Here is a 17,906-nt window from a genome sequence, read left to right on the forward strand (position 1 = left end):
TTTATATTTTATTACAAATCTAGTGGTGCAATGCAAGGGATTGTGCTTTAAGACAAATCGCTGGAACTTCCCGTACCTTGATTAAATACTTGAGGTATAAAAATTAACAAAAATCAATTGGATATTGTTCAATGATTAATAATAGTTGTTTTAAATATTTTCAAACAATTGTTATAAATACCGTGAAATTCAATACTCGTATTTTATAGATCTAACATAAGTGCTTATATTTGAGTGAACACATATAAACAAAACCTAATCCATATCCTTATCTAATATTTCACTCCGTCATCATAAGCTATATATGTTTTAAATTATTCTAATGGGATGATCCGTCCTCCCAATAACTACCATTTTTGCTGTGTAATTCCAAAACGGCGGGACCTGCCTTTGACAAAACATATTCAGCACACCTCCCCATTAACACGAATCAAATTGTTTTTGAATCATACAAATCAAATTTCAAATGATCCATGCTCTCGAAGCCGTAGACAAAAAATTGTATCCAAATATATACACACATACATACAAACATTTTTTCTAAGATATCCCAAATATTCAGGAGGTCTTCAAACGTAAATATAGACAAAAATTTTCATTTTCAATTTTTTTGCTATGACTATAACTTAACCTACGGGAAGTTAAAAAAGTATTTACTGATTTTTAGAAACTAAATTATAAAATTTTCATATTATAAATTATAAAATTATTCTAAAAACCATGATATTGTTTTAAAAACTTATATACTCATATAATAAATTTATATATAGAAAAGAAATGAATGAGGTGAAAAAACGCAATGTGAGTTTACTGAAAATTTTGTATAAATAAGTATTTGCGCTCTAAAATAACAATAACGTTATTATAATACAAATGCTAAAAAATATAAAATGTATAGGAGTTTTTATAGGAGTTGGCCAATTTCTGCGCCAAGGTATACAAATCTACTACTACTACAAATTAAGATAAGACACTTAACAGACCAAATTATAGTTACATTTAATTTTTTTACCTATTGAAGTTGTCGAATCAACAGTTACAACATCGAATTTATTTGGTAAAAAATTCAAGAAATTATTGACTTATTATAACAGACGATTTATGCAAATCGAAATGCATTTCAACGTTGTTTCAGACACCTCTAGCTTTAGGACATTTGATAAACTCAAATTGAACCTTCCTATATATCTTATATTAATATTTTCGAATTAATATCTAGTATTTTTGACAAGCACATGAACTCCCCCGTAAATTAGTGATTAGGGGGTTTCCATCAGCGGTCCCAGGTTTGATCCTTCGGGCAGCCTGATGTCAAGCAGTAATGACATCGCCTTTGCTGGGTATTAATGCATCATTAAAAATTCATCGCTACTTACAGCAATTGCAATAATCAAATTATTCACATAGGGATACCCTACTATCTATAAAACCAAGGTAGTTAGGTCGACACCATCACAACTCGGTATAAAACCCAAGTACTAATCTTATATTTATTAGCAGTATATAAAAATTGTTGTTAAATTGAATTACTACTAAATTTAATTTTAATTGAATTTAATCTTTCAGGGGCGCTGTCAAAATGAAGAACCGAAGTTTAGCAGGGAATTGCGGAGTCGCAATTTTCTGCGTTGCTCTTGTGTCAATAGTCATTGCATTTGCAACTCCGAGTTGGTTGGTCAGCGATTACCGCATCACCGGGGCAAAGCTAGATAAGTAGGTTTTACATAAATATAAAGTTCTTGATAATTATTTATCACTACAAATACTATAAGTAATAGTAAAAGAGGTCAACTACAAGCAATTAAAGCGCACTTGCGATAAATCCTTAAACCATATTTTCCAACAAATGACTTAAATCGAACCTTTGATTGCGGCTTTCATAGTAACGTTAACATAGTAACGCTAGAGTAACAACTACAACTAATGGTAATAACTACAATTATAAAAAAAAATACAATTACTATCATAAAAAATATTTTTATTTAATTGAACCTTTGCTGTACTAGATTTTATTTTACTCATTGACCAAAAAAATTTTTTATACTAATTATTTCAGATTAGGACTATGGACACATTGTTTTCGATCACTCTCTGACCCGAGAGACGACTATCAAAGAAGATTTTTCGTAGGTTGCAGATGGGTTTATGATCCTTTCACCACTGGATATGATCAAATAAAAGGATATTTGCTTCCACGTAAGTATAACATTATAATTAATTATAGGAAGGACAATGATGAATTTATATCATAATAGAGATATGTGGTCTTCCTTGAAATTGAAACAGATTATGAGAATATTTTCTAGGAGTGGCCACTGTTTATAACTATAAATAGTGGTTGGTGTAATTATTGTGAAACCTATTAACCTCACCTATTTATTACATATATTTTTCCGATGTATACACAAACAAAGGTTAACTCACTAGTGATTATTATAATATAGAAAAGAAATAAGTATCAAAATAGTTATCGTTAAAGTACATAAAAAGCTCATTAATCTGCCAGACATGTGATATATATATATATATATATATACATATATATACATTTTTTTCAAATCTTTTATCGAATTAATCACCATTTTAGCAATACCAGTTTATATTTTAACAAGGGGTTGCCACTATAAGCCGAATTAGGCGGAAGTCCCCGAGTGCCGATACTTAAGGTTATTTATAAATAAATCAAAACATATTTTACGAAATGTTTTTAAAATTATGACTTAAGTTAGATATCAAACTAAGTTAACAAAAACGCAACCTTTGCTAAAAAATAATTAATACTATCAATCAAACTTTGGTAACAAAAAATATGATTTTGAAATGTGGAACCTAGTACCGGACATTTCAAAATAACCTGAATTGAACACATATGTAGCCATTTCCACACTCTGGAATGTCTGCACATGTGTGTTTGACGAATATTCTTAGATATTGCAAAAAAAATATTATTTATCCACTCTTTTGGCTGAGCCACACCGATGCTCTCAGCTGGAGAATTCATCATAAGATTTTCATTCTTTGACTAGGAAATACGAAAAATGGGGGTATGTAGTGACCGTTAGCATTCATACAGAACAAAATTAAATTATTAGAATAAATTACGTCAATTCTTACAAGAAATATCAATATGTTTACTATCCGGCGCTAAGGGACGACTTAGTGTCCGGTGCTAAGGGACAGACATGTTCGTTCATTTGGTGGTTTCTACTAAAACTGTTTAAAATATCTAATAATATTCGACCATTTTACGGATAACAATCAAGTAGTTCTTTTATCTTTGAATGCCATTCAAATGTAAATGCATAAATATACTAGAATTACTTCAATTGATATTTAGGTGACGCCGTGATTTTGTGCCTAAAACAGCAAACGGTTGCTCCCGCCGTGGCCTTGTGCGCCCCTTTCACTTGTATTTTAAAATGAAAATATTTATACTCGCTTAAATAATACGTGTTTAATAGAGTGTCCGGCGCTAGGTGGCGTCTGGCGTTACGGGACTTTGCTCTATTTAATCGTATACTACTTCGTATATGGTAATGTTCTTATATTAAAATCAGAAGAGCCAAGTCAAGTCAAGTCAATATTGAATAAAAAGCTATTTCATTTACGTCAAAATACTTAAAATTAAGTTGACTTTTACTAAAAATAATATGAAGGAACAAAAACTTGTTTCTATCTTTACAACATATTTTTGCCTCAGTTTTTATTTCCAATTATCTTACTACCAACTGGTAAATATATCAACTTAAATTGCACGAAGTTTAAGGAGTTTCAAATCGGTATTATTATTTAAAAAAAAAATTATTTCTTTTTTTATCAACAGCTTTCATGGTAGCTACTCAGTTCTTCTTCACGGTATGTCTACTGACGATGATAGTGACCATGATATTAGTACTCCTGTTCTCCTTTGCTGTGGACCAGATCAAGATCGATCGTCCTTCGTTATTAAAGTCATAGGCTACCTCCTGCTCGGAGCTGGTTTTCAGGTGCCCTGGCTGTTATAATATTCGCCTGTCTGGGCAATGCTGATGGTTGGATGCCGGAGCATGCAAATAATATTAGGATGGTCCTTCGGTGTAGGCTTTGTCGGTTGTGTGGCTTGCATTTTGGCAGCAGCATTGTTTTTGGCAGAAGCACATGTCCAAAAACGAAAAGTCGAGTCTCTGAAGGACTCGCAGGCCAGATTCGAAATCGAACACGAAACGAAAGCATGAAGGTGATTATGGTATGACATGCGTTCAAATTAAGTAAATAGAACTGCAAAATTATATCCAATAATTGTATTTTATAAAAAAGCAACTCAATTGAATATTACGATATTATATTAAAATAATTTCAGAATCTTGATATATATTATTTGTATAAGATAAGAAAATATTATACGTTCGCAATTCTTTAATTGTTGTACGTAGACGTCAGTTTCAGATTATATATTATTCAAATGAAAAATATTAGTAGGAAATTAGTAATATATATTTTCTGCATTTTAAAAGGATGTTTTAAAATATAAAAAATTAATAGGATTATTATAATTTTTTAAAGTTTTTTTTTTAAATTAGATTATGATATTGAAAATGTATGATATCTATTAATATAACATTCCAAATTTGAATATTTCCAAGATATATAAACTACTATAAAAATTGATGAAACGTAATTATTCAAACAAATATTTTGTGCCGTATAAATTATTATTAGTTAAATGCAATCATATAATAAGGTAATTATTATTATTAGATATCAGTATAAATTATCAATAATTTAAGTGGTGCCTTGATTAGGAGTGTATATATGGTGCATTATATCATTTGAAGTAGAAGTAACAATTTGAATAATTCTACTATGAATACAGCAAAGATTGCTATTGAATTTTTAGCTTTTCTATGCAAAATTTTATATTACATAAAACCTACAAATTATTTCCATTAATTTCTCTCTCGAAACAAATGTTTCGAATAAATTCCAAATTTAGAGATATGTGTTACAGTTATACCACGCATTTTTCTAAATCGTTTAATGTTCCAAAATTTGTTAAGTCAAAATGTTACGTTAATTAAATAAGAGTGTTTTTGAAAAGTCTATAAATTTTTAGTTAAATAACAACTAATAAATTAAAATGACTTTGAAAAAATCAACAGATGAATTGTAAAAAGGACAATTATCCTTTTCAAAACGTTTGTTTCAAATATTACCTATTTCACAACTATGAAAATTACTATCACAAAGTTCATTGAAATGAATTATAGTTTATTTGGTTTAGATAGTATAATTACTAAAAGTCAAATTGGACTTTTGTGCCCCACCACCCTACCCTATATTAACTTGAAAAAGAAGTTGTAAATACATTACTATTAAAATACTATGTGACATTGAATAATTTGAGATAGTTATTCTCATAGTTGTGAAATAGTTAATATTTGAAACAACGTTTTGAAAAGGATAGTTGCAATAATAAGTTGTAAATATATACGCTCTTTTTACAATTCATCTATTGATTTTTAGAGCTATTTTAATTCATTAGTTGTTATTTAACTAAAACTTATAGACTTTTTAAAAACACTCTTATTTAATTAATATCTGTAAGCAGTTTTACTTTAAGATGTAACATTTCGACCTAACAAATTCTTAATTCTATGAAAAATTGTATCAAAATCCATTAAATCCTAAAAACTTATAATAAACAATACATCTTATAATAACGCATACTTATAGTTTATATTCAGGTAATATCAAAAACTAAATAAAAGAGCTCAAGTCAAAAACCAAAAAATAACCAACGAAAAAATATTTTTGATATGAATATTGATACATGGCCGTCCATCTCTTGATAGCGACGTCGTATGAATTATTATATTGATGGCTGATTATACAATTTTTGACTTCTTTAAAATAGTATCATTGAAAAATTCTATGCATCTTTTTGAGATGATGTTCTTGCACCTTTTTATCCGCGGATCTTTGAGCCCCGCTTTACCCTAATACATTATCTTCTTATAATGGCATACCCAAAAAATGTCCTTTTAAAGGCACCAGGACTTCTTTTATACCTCTATCTACTTAAATTGTAACCCAACGTAATATTTTTTCTATCTATTTACATAAAAATATTTAGTAATTTGTTGAGAATTGTTGTATAAAATATCCTAACAATTCGCACAAATGATCCGTCTAAAACACGGAACAAATGTTAAAAGAATGTGTTCATATTATATAAAAAATCTATAACTCATAATATTAAATAACGTACAATCACAGTATTTAATTTAAGTATTAATGTTAATAATCTAAATAGTTCTAATAACATTTTGAATACAATTATCATTAGTATTAAGACCAAATGATGTAAAATTGCAATTAAAAGTATAAGTGATATATTGTTTATGTGTTTCATAAAAAATATAATAATGATGATACATTAACTAGTATTGTTTAATTAACCAAAAGTACATTAAAAAAATAGAAACAATTATTAATCAATAATATTTCAAATCAAATTTGAAATTATATTAGTTGGTAACTAATCAATTGTTTTCTAAAATAAAAATAATATATTATAGTACTAATTGTAAGATTCTTGTAACATTGATATTTTAAATAATTTTTGAATGCTTCTATTACTACTTCAGTATACTTTGGTTGAAAATTAGGCGCATTTTTTAATTATATCTTAATTTAGAAAGAGATAAAAATTAGAAATAATTCGAATTACATAGTTGAGTTGAATAGATTAGTACATTTTATAATTAATTTGTTAATATTAAGCAATATTACTAATATTTAAACATGTATGTGCTTAAGTTAAGTAGCTGTTAGGTCATAAGTTTATGAGCCTTGATGTATACATTCCGTCCATTAATTTTAAGAATATTTATTGTTATATACTAACATGAATTGTAGTATATACTATTTCTAAGAACTTAATTATAAAATTTATTTAGAAGTAAGTTTCTTTAATTATGATGAACCAAACCTAAGCTATTATTAAAAAACAGTTTTAGGTGAAGATATTTAGAATATAGTTGAATTGAAAATTTAGTAAATTCTTATTGACTCTGCCTTATTTATTTTAAAAAAAAATTATATTTTTTTTAAATTTGATATATTTAGAAAATTCTAACTAAAATTAAACGGTATTTTACAGTATTAGATCTTGTTTTCGATTTTTAATGAAAAATTACATTTGATATTCAGTAATAAGTTTTTTTGGAAGATCAGACAAGAAGTATATGAAGAGTTGACTCAATAAATAATTAAGATCTGAATTATTATATAACTGTGTACATAAACATTTATTATTTTAGTTTATGAAAGTATCTAAGAAATTTCAAATATATAGATAATGAAATAGTATTTATATAAATAGATTAAGTTAGTATAAGTTTATACTACAAATTAAAAATAGCAACTAAATAATATAAATCACAACCAAACTAGTGGTCTAAAATGCTGCCTTTTGTAAGATAATACGAAAATCTAAGCCTTACTGTACTAGTGATATCTATTTTAAAATTTATGAAAAGTTGTTTTAATAAAAATTAATTTTTATTACTTATCAATATAAATAAAATATATTTGCAATACATGTATAGTTAATGTAAAATGTATAAATAAAATAAAATATAAAATCCTAATATAGTAACCAATTATATATGAAAATCATTATTTGTGATTAAAGCCCATTTCAATTTTTAGTCTGAGTTTAATAAGTAAGAGATAAATTTCCATTTGATGAAATGAAACGGTCGAACAATATTAACATACTTATAATTGTCAGTTTAAATTATCAAACAAAATTATTAATAAATTCACATGCCTATTAATTTTTTAGTAGTTTTAGAAATAGATTTTATTGAAATGGGTAAAATGATGCATTTGTGCAATCAATCTTTTTACAATATTAATGTTATAAATTGATTCTTATTAACTTCTCATAGAGCAAGTTATAGTAATCGCAAAAAAAAAATCGAAAAAGAAAATATTTGCATATCTTTACTTTCGAATGGCTTTGTTCAGAATTTTGTTGGCATACCTTAAAAAAATTGATGTATGTGTGTGTGTGTGTGTGTGTGTGTGTTCGAATACCAATTTTCGTCGACAATTTCGGGAACACGGATCAACCGATTTGGATCATTCAAAAAATATTCGATTCTTATTAGTTTTTTGAAAAGTCGTTTCAGTTTTTGGGAGTACGGAGAGTCCGATTAGCTGATTAAATTTTTGGAAAGGCAGGTCTAACGGCGTCGGAGATCCAATAAAAAAAAGTAACAAACAATGCTATTTGGTGGTCAAAAATGATCAATAAACATATGCACATCAAATTTTCAAATATTTTATAGAGATTTTAATAAGAGTTAGTAATAGTAAGAAGTTCCGTACCAATATTTATTCGTTAGACTGCGACGCGGCGCTTACGCGCTTTTGTCTTGCATTTTTGTGTTATTTACATATACTACTTAAGTAATTTGTTAGCCAAATTCTCCAGGTTAAAATTATTGTTTAAAATTCTAATCCACTTAGGTAGCACTCCATGAAAGTAAGTAGGCATGTGGTATGCAAGAAAAGTATGTTTTGTTATAAATATTTTTAAGCTACTTTCATTAACTTAGATACATTTTCATTTCACTTTATTATCATAATTAACTTCCCTTAGGGTAAGTTAAAGTAATCGCAACAAAATCGAAAATGAAAATTTTTATATATCTTTACGTTTCAAAGGTTTCTGAACATTTTGGCATACCTTAGAAAAAATAGATGTACGTGTATGTGTGTGTATGTGTGCATGTGTAATTTTCGAACACCGATCAACCGATTAGAATAATTCAATTCGTATTGATAAGGTGACGTGCTAATTAGTTTTTGACGAAGACAGGTCTAGCCGTTCCAAAAATACGGGGCAAAAAGTGCCAAAAACGGTAATGCAGTTTTTAAGAGAACAGAGCGTCCGATTTTAATAGTTCAAAACACATTTTACTTGCATTTACAAGATATAAATCTGATTAAATTTTTGGGACGGCAGGTCCAGCGGTTATGGACTTTCATTAAAAAATATGGTTGAAAAAATGTCATTTAGCGGTTAAAAGTGTTTATTGGACATATGTACATCAAATTATCAGATATTTTATAGAGATTTTAATAATGTGTACATATTTTGTGTATTTTTTTTGGGTTCGTACAAAAATTTTTAGTTACGGTACGGGAAGTTCCAGCAATTTGCCCTAAGGCTCGAAGGAATCCCTCTAGTTAAATATACGTTCTACCACATCACAAATTTAAATAAAACCTTCAATTATACTTAGAATCTATAATGTTGCACGTGGCAGCCCATTTGAATGATTTGAAATTCGCGGCAAAACACATACCTAGCGTAGAGAAGATAATAATAAAAAGCAACAATTTAATAGCATTTGTTTATGTTATATGATTTAAATATTTGCTACAGTTTATAAAAAAGTTTGTAAAATGGTTTTTATATAATCATAAAATATTCTAAACGTGTCTATGCTTTTATGATCTAATTAAGCTTTTGACAGTTTTGACATAGAGAAAAGCCCTCTTATTGAAAGGTGTGTCATATATTTACATAAAATCTGACGTGCGTGAGTAATGCACATAATATTTTGAATATTGTGTTTACAACATAGCAAATTATATCTACAGCGTTATTTAACAAACGATGATTATAGATATATAAAATTAAATTACGAATAATTTTTAGACGCAGATATATTAATTAAAATGGGTATTTTAGCCACGAATAATGAATATCCCAAAGCTTCTAGTAAGTATAGAATTGTTTACATTCTTATTTTTAAAAAACAAACAGTTTATTTATTTACAAGTATAGAGTTTTAATCATGTTTTATTTGCTTATTCATATTTTTGCTTATTTAAACACTTCTTATAATGTATTGATTAGTTTTAATTAAATTGTATCATATGGGTTATATGAGTCTCTATATGCAAAAGTCTTTTAAGAGCTTAGGCTTATGTTCATTATTTATGAATGTAACAAAAGTTTTTTCATAATATTCAATAACATTTCATAGTAATATAAAAGAATTAATAAAATATGAGTAATTCTTTTGAATAGTAATAGGTTAATTATTATGTTTATCAAAAGTGGGTCACAAATAAATAAATATATTTATGTTTATATAATTATATTTAAATATAATATTTAAATAAATAAATATATTTATGTTTATATAATTATATTTAAATATATAGATATATTTATATATATATATATATATATATATATATATAGATATATTTATATATATATATATATATATATATATATATATATACATTAAATATATATTCTCATTCTACTCTATCTCTAGACTCGGTTGTTATCGGAGGAATACTAACATATGTAGCTGGTATGTTCCTCCTTATGGCCTTTGCAAGCCCTTATTGGATTGAGTCATACGAGGAAACATTCAGCAGTTTCAAACGCATGGGCCTTTGGGAATATTGTTTCAATGAATTTCGTTATCCATATTATCAATTTGACAAAACTTTTGATGGATGCCACTATATTTTCAGCGAGGTAATCACAAAAATAATGCAATAATACAAAAATTTAAATTTATTTACTAAATTATTCATTCTTTTTAGCAATTCTATGTTATTAGAGAATGGTTATTACCAGGATGGTTGATGTCAGTTCAAGCTTTTGTAACACTGTCTTTTATGTTGAGTTTTGGTTGCCAAATATTAATCGCATTACAGTTGATCAGATGGCCCTTAGATACAGTCTTACGTTATGAATGGATCATGTCAGGTTTATCATTTCTTGGAACTGCAACCGCATGTAAGTGAATTTATATTTAAGGTTTTTTATCTATTCAATAAAATAGATAAATTTAATAATACAGTTTTGTAATGTCAAAGACCATTTCACACCTCAGTGCCTGAAATGGTCTATTTTCAATTGGAAAGATATTTTTGATCTGCATTTTTAAGTGAAAATTGATATCAATAATATATAGCACATATATTAAATTGGAAATATGAATAAACTGCACTCTTTTCCACAATTAATTAAATAATCTTTATGTTACAAACATTTTGAGACTAGGTTTGTCTCATCATCAGTGTAATTTATAAATGATATTAAGTTCATTTATGTCTACATTTTAATACATATATAAACAGTAGAATCTCGTTTATTCAACCCTTAGTTATATGGATATGCAATTATCCATATAATTCATATGTATTTACATACCTACAAGTTGACTGGGAAATCTTGCTTAACTCAAATGACAATTATCAAATATTTTACACCAAATTGAACTCATTACCTACTTATTTCATGATTGCCAAATGCTATTTATCATATACATATTGTAAACAAAATATTTGTTTTATTTTGTTTCATGATTATAATGTTCCAGTTTAGTATTATGTATATAATGTAATCTACAAAAATATGTATATACATACATAAGTGATGATTTCATATTTGATTTGTGGTTGGTTGTTATTTTTAATAAACACATAAAATTATTCTTCATACATTTTATTATCCAGATTTTCGATTATATGAAAGCCTATCAACACAATTAGTCCGGTTAATCGAGTTTCTACTGTATTATAAATTACATTGACAATGAGAAAAACCTAATCTGAAAACACTTGGAACTTTAAAATAATTTAATAAATAGTGCAAAAAGGAGTACTCTGTGTTCATATTTCCAATTTAATAATATTCTTTCCAATCATAATACTTTTGATTTATGTATATATGTGTATGTCTATGCATATGTGTGATTAAATCTTTACAATTATTATGATTAATCAATATTAAAAAAATACATAAAGTTTATAACATCACATTAGCTAATTTTTATATAAATAAACATAAATTTATCTATTTTAGCTTTTATGATGTTTCTGGCAGTTGCTATTTTTGGAGGCAATTGTTATCGAAGAGATTGGTTGATGTATCCCAGTTTCAATGTTCTTTCGTGGTCCTATGCTTTTGCTGTGATTTCATTTATGATTCATGCATTAGCAGCTTTATTTTTCTATGCTGAGGCTAAGAAGAGTTATGAAATGAGACGTGAAGCTAAAAATCTTGTTATGCAAATGCATGAACACAAACATGATCAGAGGGAATATTCTTAAATAATCTGTTAATAGCAAAAGGTATTGACAAGAGTAGTAATACGTTTAGTTTATGTATAGACTTGCTTATAATATTTTCACTTAATGGATTAATGTTTATACATGTAATCTTTGTTGATTATATGTGCAAGCTTAAAAAGTGGCCTGTAAAACTATATATTTTTTAAAGTGTATTTACATAAGAAGAAATAGGTTGATAATTGATTAATAATCCAATTATTTGACGTACTGTATTTTTCAGTCTAAGAGATAAAGGACATGCCTTAAATAATATTTATAATGAGCTTATCAAACTAATCTTACTCTGCCAATCAACGTCAAGCAAATAAAAAACATTCCATTCTTTTAACTCACTCAACATTTAACTAGCAATAATTTAGAATTTTGAATCTCAATTATTTGTTAATGATATTAGCATTATATTGAATTTTCATATGTATGGAAAACATGAATTAGAAAATTCATGCTAAGTGATCTTGAGGTTATAATCTCTTATTTTTTTATTATAAAAATTTGATTTCTATAACTAAGCTCTAAAATTGCCTTAAAATATTTAAAACCTTATTTCGGAAAGAATATATATTTTTCTAATGAAAAGGTTTTCACATATTTTTATAGATGATAGTAAACTTGATTTTAGCAAAATGTTATGGAATGTGTTCATTAAATTTAATGTTTAAAATTTATCATGAAATGATCTTAAAAGTGAATGATTTTACCATATCAATAGTATCATATAATTCTTGAAATTAAAATTATTATAATATTTTATTTATATTTATTTTTATGATTAATTCATATCATTTATAGATTGTTATTTATGTATTAAATTTAATAAAAGACTAAAAATCATTCTAATTTTGAGATTGATCCAAATTTGAAATGTGCAATAACTTACCATTCCAAGTTTATTAAATTTATAAATTACTTACAATTCCGTCCTTTTATTAAGTATTTTATTGAGACCTGGTTTCATACTTAAAATTGTACTCAATTTGATTTAGTTTAATAATTTTGTTGTATTATTTTAGTTATATAAATATTTTTAATCTATTAAATTTAATTGTAATAAATGTAATACGTTATAACCAAATAAACTTAATATAAATTGCTTTTTCCTCATTGTTAACTCATATTTAAGATTGAAGTTAATTTTTAGTAACTATTATAAAAACTTTTATTTTAATAATCATAACCAATAATGAAGGTAATTTATTATGTTTTTCCTTAATACCCTTTAAAAAAAAACGTTCTAAATACCATTCTAATATTTCATTATATAACCCACTCATTTATTTTCATTATTTATATATATTTAAAGTATAAATTTATAACTTCTTAGTACTTGAGTTTATATTAAATCTCATGATAAATTGTCTATTTGGGATAACTTTGTTTATATCGACCTTCTGCTTATTGCAACAATAACGATTTAAGTGAAACTGCAACTAGAAAACACCTTACTACATAAATCGATTAAATTTCAATTATTCCATATATTTTACTAATGCATAAAATGCGACAAGTCGTTTAACACGCTGAAGACCGCATGGAAAATCAGATTTACACGTGACGACCACACCAAAAATCTTCAATTTTGATTGCATACGTCTGGTTCCAGGAACCATCTCGCTGATAGAGCATATTTTTAACTACAAAGATGCGGGATCTCTACACGCGTAGAGTTCACTATAGTATAATTTTACCAGTTCATATATTTAATTATTATTCATTATATCAATAATTCAATTATTTTGTATATTTTATTATTCGATAACTGAGTATAAAATTCTATGTAAACTTCACTGCAAAGTCTGATGATTGGCAAATGGACTGTTGCATTCAATTGAAAATAATATAAAAAACATTACTGACATACCTGGTTTTCCAAATCTATGAGCTGTTTTGATCACATACTTCATTGTGCTTAAAGGAATGTTGCTGTCCAAGACGACTAATTGTGCGTTCTCAAAAACTTTTTCATGCCGCTTAATCTGTGTAGAAAGAAAACAAGTGTTATTTTTAATTGATTTAAAATTATTTAAATCATTCATATATTTAAATTAATTTAATTGAAAGGTCTATGTATTTAGTTTCAAAAATATTATTGTTATTTTTTAACTTCTCGTAGAATAAGCTATAGTAATGGACCGAAATCGAAATTGAAAATTTTTGAATTTCTTCACGTTTTGAAGGTTTCTGAATATTTTCGCATATCTCAAAACAATGGATGTGTATGTGTGTGTATGCGTATATATGTTTTGTGTTCGCATTTTTTCGTCCACGTTTTTGGGCGTACAGATCAACCGATTTGAATGGTTCAAGTAACATTCGATTTCTATTGATAGGGAGATATGCTGATTAGTTTTATCGCAGCTCTCTCAGCACTTCGGTAGCAAATGTGTCTAAACCTCAGTTGATAGCAACACTTTTACTATCTGGAGTACGGCTACGTAAATACGGCTATCAAATAATCTGGAGTCCGGCTACGAAATAATGCTATCAAAGATAGTAAAGTTAGGTGCTGGAAAGATATTCTGGATGCAGTCGAGGAAAAACCATGGGGAAGGCGTTATAAAATTGTATTGTCTCGTCTCAAAAGCCAACCAATGCATTCACCAACTTGCCCACTACTATTGAATAGAATAGTAACTACTTTGTTCCCACGGCAATTTACCAAAGAAGACATCAACAACTGAGTCTTAAAAAGTTGAGAATAGAAAAACTTCTGAACAGCATTGAACGATAGCAGCAACTGTGGGATGACACAGTGATAGGCAGATGAACGCATCGCCTTATTCAAAACCTCAAAGTCTGCCTTATTCCAAAACTCTAAATCGCAAGCATGAGAATGCAAATTATTACACTACACAAAAAAAAAACAAATGCTATCTGGGTACGGCTGTTTTCAATCCTACCTATACCGCTTCAAGCACGATAGCTCGCCGGATAGCCCATATTGTTTTAGCAAAATCGAAGATGCTAAGCACGTGTTCTTTGTGTGCCCGCGATTTAGTGCTTTACGGGACGATGTAGAAGAGATACTGGATCAAAGAATTACTCCAGATACTATTGTTGAAGTGCTTGGAACGCCACCACCTGCGATCTATGGAAAAAGAAAGAGCGAATGGGACTTCACTCATTTAAAAGATAAGAATAAAATCAGTGCAAGAATGATAATATTTCAGATACTCCCCCCACGAAGTAATGTTTAACGGCGGTTTCCGTGGGAATCAGAGGCAAGGGCAAAGCTGTGGTTTTAGTCGGTATTATACCAGAGCGGTATTGAGTCCGACATACCCAGACAAAAGACCAGTCTGGGATGCATAAATGTATTTCCTTCGCTATACGGAAAAAACATACACACGCACATTTACACACACACATATAGGTATACACATCCATTTTTTCTATTCAAAACTCCTTAATAACAGAGAACTATCGACGAAGGTTGAAAAGAAAAGAGCCACTGTATTTGAGTCATCAATTTTCCTGTTAAAGATTGACATAACTTAGTCATTATTCATAAGAAATTATTTATAAGTAAATAGTTAAGATCATATCATTATCAATAAAATATTGTTAACATTATAACGAATGGGAAAACAACTATTGAGTTGTTTTTCCAACATGCCCATTCAGTATATAATGTCCCTTTACGGCTGATAATTGTAAATTTCTCAAATTTATTAAATGTCCTTAACTAGACAGTTGTAGATAAAATAGAGAACTAGTTGGTATTGGTATTTTGCCTTGAGGCAAGTTACGTGAACTGCCCTATATAACTTCTATATAAATTTTAATTTTAACAAACGTCAAAAAAACTACTCGTTTTCTCAAACTTTGATGAATTTTTAAAATTAAACTACTTGTCGTAAGGCCATAATATTTCAGTAAGTTCTGTAATACCATGATATATATCGCCAAAAAAAGTTCCATAGAAATCAGCTTGATTTTTTTTCAACAGCTAATTACAAGAAAACGGCTCGGTAGATTTTCACCTAAAACTAATCAGTATCTTTCCCAACTAATATCTTTCGAACAGTTTTTGATTTTTTAGAATTGATTCGGTAGTATAAGCTTAAATGTGGACGAAAAGTTTAACACTTTTTTCCAAATGACAAAGAAACGGCTTGGCAGAACGTCGCACAAAGCTGACAAATTTTTGCAAACTTTGACGAATTTTTAAAGTTAAACGAGTTTTGGTAGGGCCGTAATATTTTAGTATGATCTAAAAGATTATTGTATCTACCGTCAAAAAAATAATAATAAAAATCCTCAAAATAAACTTTTTAACACTTTATTACAAGAAAACGGCCCGGCCGATCTCTACCAAAAACTAATCAGCACGATTCTTGACCAATATTTTTCGAACGGTTTTTGAATTTTTATAATCGATTCAGAAATGCGGGCCAATAATTTGGACGAAACTTTTTTCACTTTTCTGCGATTTACAAAGACTCGGCCCGGCCCATCGTAGCACAAACAAACGATAGCCCTCAACGAGATACATCGAATGGCTTTTAAATTTTTGAAATCGGTCTTTGAAAAAACGTCTATTTAAGGCAAAAAATCTGTTCACACACACACACACATACTTTTTCCAAATTCGGTCTCATACGATTCAGAATGGCTTGAATCGGATTTTTTTATGAAAATATAAATTTCTTCTTCGGGAAGTTAATAAAAAAAATTCAATGTTGATTTTTGGACTTGCCCCACGCGGAGGTAATCATACAAATTAATTAAAATTTGGAATAATAAGTTACAATTTCAGGACATACAAATACTCGTGTTTGTGCTATAACTAATATAATTACAGAAAATTTATATGTGTTTGGGAGATATCAATTGGAAATATGAATGTTCACAATTAATTGTAAGAGAAAACTTTATTTTCTAAATAAACAATTGATAATTTTACCTAAATATCTAAATCTTATTATCGGCAAAGTCAATTACTAACCATCTCAAGAAGTTCATGCAACTTGCCTAAAGGCAAAATACCACTTTCAACTAGTTAATTTACAAATTATACAGATCAAAATTATATTTGCACAAATTAAAAATCCGAAATTTCTCTATAATATAATAACACATATTGTTTTGAAATTTCAATGAATGTTAGTATTTATTACCATAATAGACGTTCATGTGAAAGCATTCGAAATATAAACTTGCAACATTCCATAATTAACGATTTTGCAGGTCTATGCGGATATCGAAAACTATGGACAGCTCTAGTAAATAGTAAACAGTGACTAGTGGTGGGGAAGAGATAAAGATCATCACAATATAGTACAATAGTTCTGCATTGAATTTTGACCATTGTTGTTAATATATTCAGTGGTGCCATTTATAAATATCTCGTATTCAAATTATATTTGAAAATAACGTAAATGATTTTTTTATTGTGAGCTTGATAACATACTTTATTAAAATTTTAATAGTATTTCAGTGTTTTTTATCTCGCTGTCTAGTGAGTTTCTCTTATCAGTACTTAAATTGTTATCAAAGTATATTTTGATTTGCAGCACTTAAATTTATTATCTGACATCTGTTAAAAGTCATTTAAAACTATTTATAATTAGATAATATAATGTTGAAACATATGCAAAATGAAATGTACTAATCATTACTTCAGAATATAAACGTAATTAAACTTTCTTATCACTAAAACAATATGCAATATGCTTTAATAAATATTTTTTATTTATAGTCGTAAATTAATTACAGTTACAAATTCTTATCTTAAGTTATTCACTTTA

At 27.7% G+C, this 17,906-nt stretch overlaps 1 protein-coding gene and 1 pseudogene across 1 annotated transcript; both read left to right on the forward strand.

Annotated features, from left to right (window-relative positions):
* The first annotated feature begins 1,579 nt into the window (after positions 1–1,579).
* LOC113370699 lies at positions 1,580–4,214 on the forward strand (annotated as a pseudogene).
* A 5,411-nt stretch (positions 4,215–9,625) lies between these two features.
* LOC113370696 lies at positions 9,626–12,212 on the forward strand. The gene is made up of 4 exons (XM_026611392.1): positions 9,626–9,778; positions 10,347–10,555; positions 10,624–10,819; positions 11,891–12,212. Exons 1-4 carry the CDS (start codon positions 9,736–9,738, stop codon positions 12,136–12,138), a joined length of 696 nt encoding a protein of 231 aa, XP_026467177.1. The 5' UTR covers positions 9,626–9,735; the 3' UTR covers positions 12,139–12,212.
* Positions 12,213–17,906: the final 5,694 nt, after the last annotated feature.

This window comes from Ctenocephalides felis, unplaced genomic scaffold, assembly GCF_003426905.1.
Source record: "Ctenocephalides felis isolate EL2017-DRISC unplaced genomic scaffold, ASM342690v1 CF-g0.4_SCAFFOLD_01492, whole genome shotgun sequence".
Lineage (NCBI taxonomy): Eukaryota > Metazoa > Arthropoda > Insecta > Siphonaptera > Pulicidae > Ctenocephalides > Ctenocephalides felis.

Excerpts from the sequence above, each read along its gene's own strand:
- LOC113370696 (XM_026611392.1), top strand. The coding sequence starts at position 9,736 with ATGGGTATTTTAGCCACGAATAATGAATATCCCAAAGCTTCTA. Across the intron at positions 9,779-10,346 it reads TGAATATCCCAAAGCTTCTA|ACTCGGTTGTTATCGGAGGA; the intron begins GTAAGTATAGAA and ends CTCTATCTCTAG. Across the intron at positions 10,820-11,890 it reads TCTTGGAACTGCAACCGCAT|CTTTTATGATGTTTCTGGCA; the intron begins GTAAGTGAATTT and ends TATCTATTTTAG.